The sequence below is a fragment of the Lactuca sativa genome, chromosome 7 (assembly GCF_002870075.4).
Source record: "Lactuca sativa cultivar Salinas chromosome 7, Lsat_Salinas_v11, whole genome shotgun sequence".
Taxonomy (NCBI): Eukaryota; Viridiplantae; Streptophyta; class Magnoliopsida; order Asterales; family Asteraceae; genus Lactuca; species Lactuca sativa.
Window position 1 is genome coordinate 46,962,880 of NC_056629.2, and position 1,451 is coordinate 46,964,330.

The 1,451-nt window shown below is 36.2% G+C and overlaps 1 protein-coding gene across 1 annotated transcript; it reads left to right on the forward strand.

Moving 5' to 3' along the window:
- The first annotated feature begins 238 nt into the window (after positions 1 to 238).
- On the forward strand, positions 239 to 1,451 carry LOC111890675 (glycine-rich protein A3). The gene is made up of 3 exons (XM_023886777.2): positions 239 to 391; positions 604 to 875; positions 1,041 to 1,451. Exons 2-3 carry the CDS (start codon positions 635 to 637, stop codon positions 1,268 to 1,270), a joined length of 471 nt encoding a protein of 156 aa, XP_023742545.1. The 5' UTR covers positions 239 to 391; positions 604 to 634; the 3' UTR covers positions 1,271 to 1,451.

The following is a 1,451-nucleotide window of genomic DNA, read 5'->3' on the forward strand; positions in this document are numbered from 1 at the left end:
TTCTATGTCACTATGATAGTATGATACGTTTTATAGTCCTCTTGTATTCTATTTTTTCTTTTGCTTTCGTGATTTAAAACTACAGTAATTATTAATAATTAAATTAATTGTATGTAAAAACTGTAAAATAGTTTAATATATTACAGACGGGTTCTTGTCGTCGGCCATAAATGTGAAGAGAATAAACATAATTGTTTATATATAAGTGATGAGATATATTCACCACATGTTTTGTTCTCCATCTATATATATATATATTAGGAAACTAAGCAACGCGTGAATCAGATTCCCGCTTTCCTATATAACAGTTTGCCCTTCTCTATATCTCTTGCAACTTGTATCATAGCTTTAACCTACAAAATTGAAATCATAAAACACTCAATTTCGTTAGGTATCAAATCTCTCATTTTTATATGTATTTTGCATGTTAATCATACTATCATGATATATATTTTTGTTAATTATGCTAAAAGACCCAACCCCTTAGTTACAATTATCATATGGTTTTCCTTTATCTAGGTTTGCATGTGTGTTTCTTTAAATGGCAACCTTTGAATTTCCTTTTGTAATATCATCTCATATATATGTTCTTGTCCATTCCAGTTTTTGTCAAAGTAGCATCAAGGTGAAAAAGATGGATGGGTACAACAAACATAACGGAGAGAAAGGACTCTTCCCGATTCTTGGTGGATATGGTGGTGGTGGTGGACACTATCCCCCACAACATACAGCATACCCTCCTCAAGGGTATGGTTATCCTCCTGGGGGATACCCTCAAGCCGGTTATCCCCCATATGGTGGATATCCATCACACGGTGGTGCTAGTGGATATCCGGCACATGCATATCCTGGTTCATCTGCTCCCTATCATTCAGGTTAGTTCCCATAGAACATTTTTGCTTATTCTTGGCACCATGAATTGAATTGATAAGAAGACGAGAATATAGATCATGTGCAATAGAAAATATGGTCTTTCTTTCTTGGAAATTTTTACTTGTAAATTGAAAGTGTAAGTTGTCCTCATGAGAAATCCTCAACAGGGCATGGTGGTCATGGAGGACATGGTATGGGATTCCTAGCTGGTGGGGCAGCACTTGGGGCTGCTGCATATGGCGCGCATCATGTGTCACATGGATATGGTTCCCATGGTTATGGAGCTCATGGCTATGGTGGCTATGGACAGCACCATGGTAAGTTTAAGCACGGGAAGTTTGGTAAACATGGGAAGTTTGGCAAGCATGGAGGGAAGTATGGAAAGAAGTGGAAATGAGTTTATTATGTTTATACCCTCTTTGCTCTAATACGGTTGTCCATTTTGTTCGAATCAAATTAATGTTGTTAGTTGTAGTAAGTGGTTTTATTTATGCTATAAGTTGGCTTGTAACCAAAACTCTTTGAAAAATCGTTGTTTATTTGGTAATAAAAACGAAATAAGAGGGCAAATTTTAGTA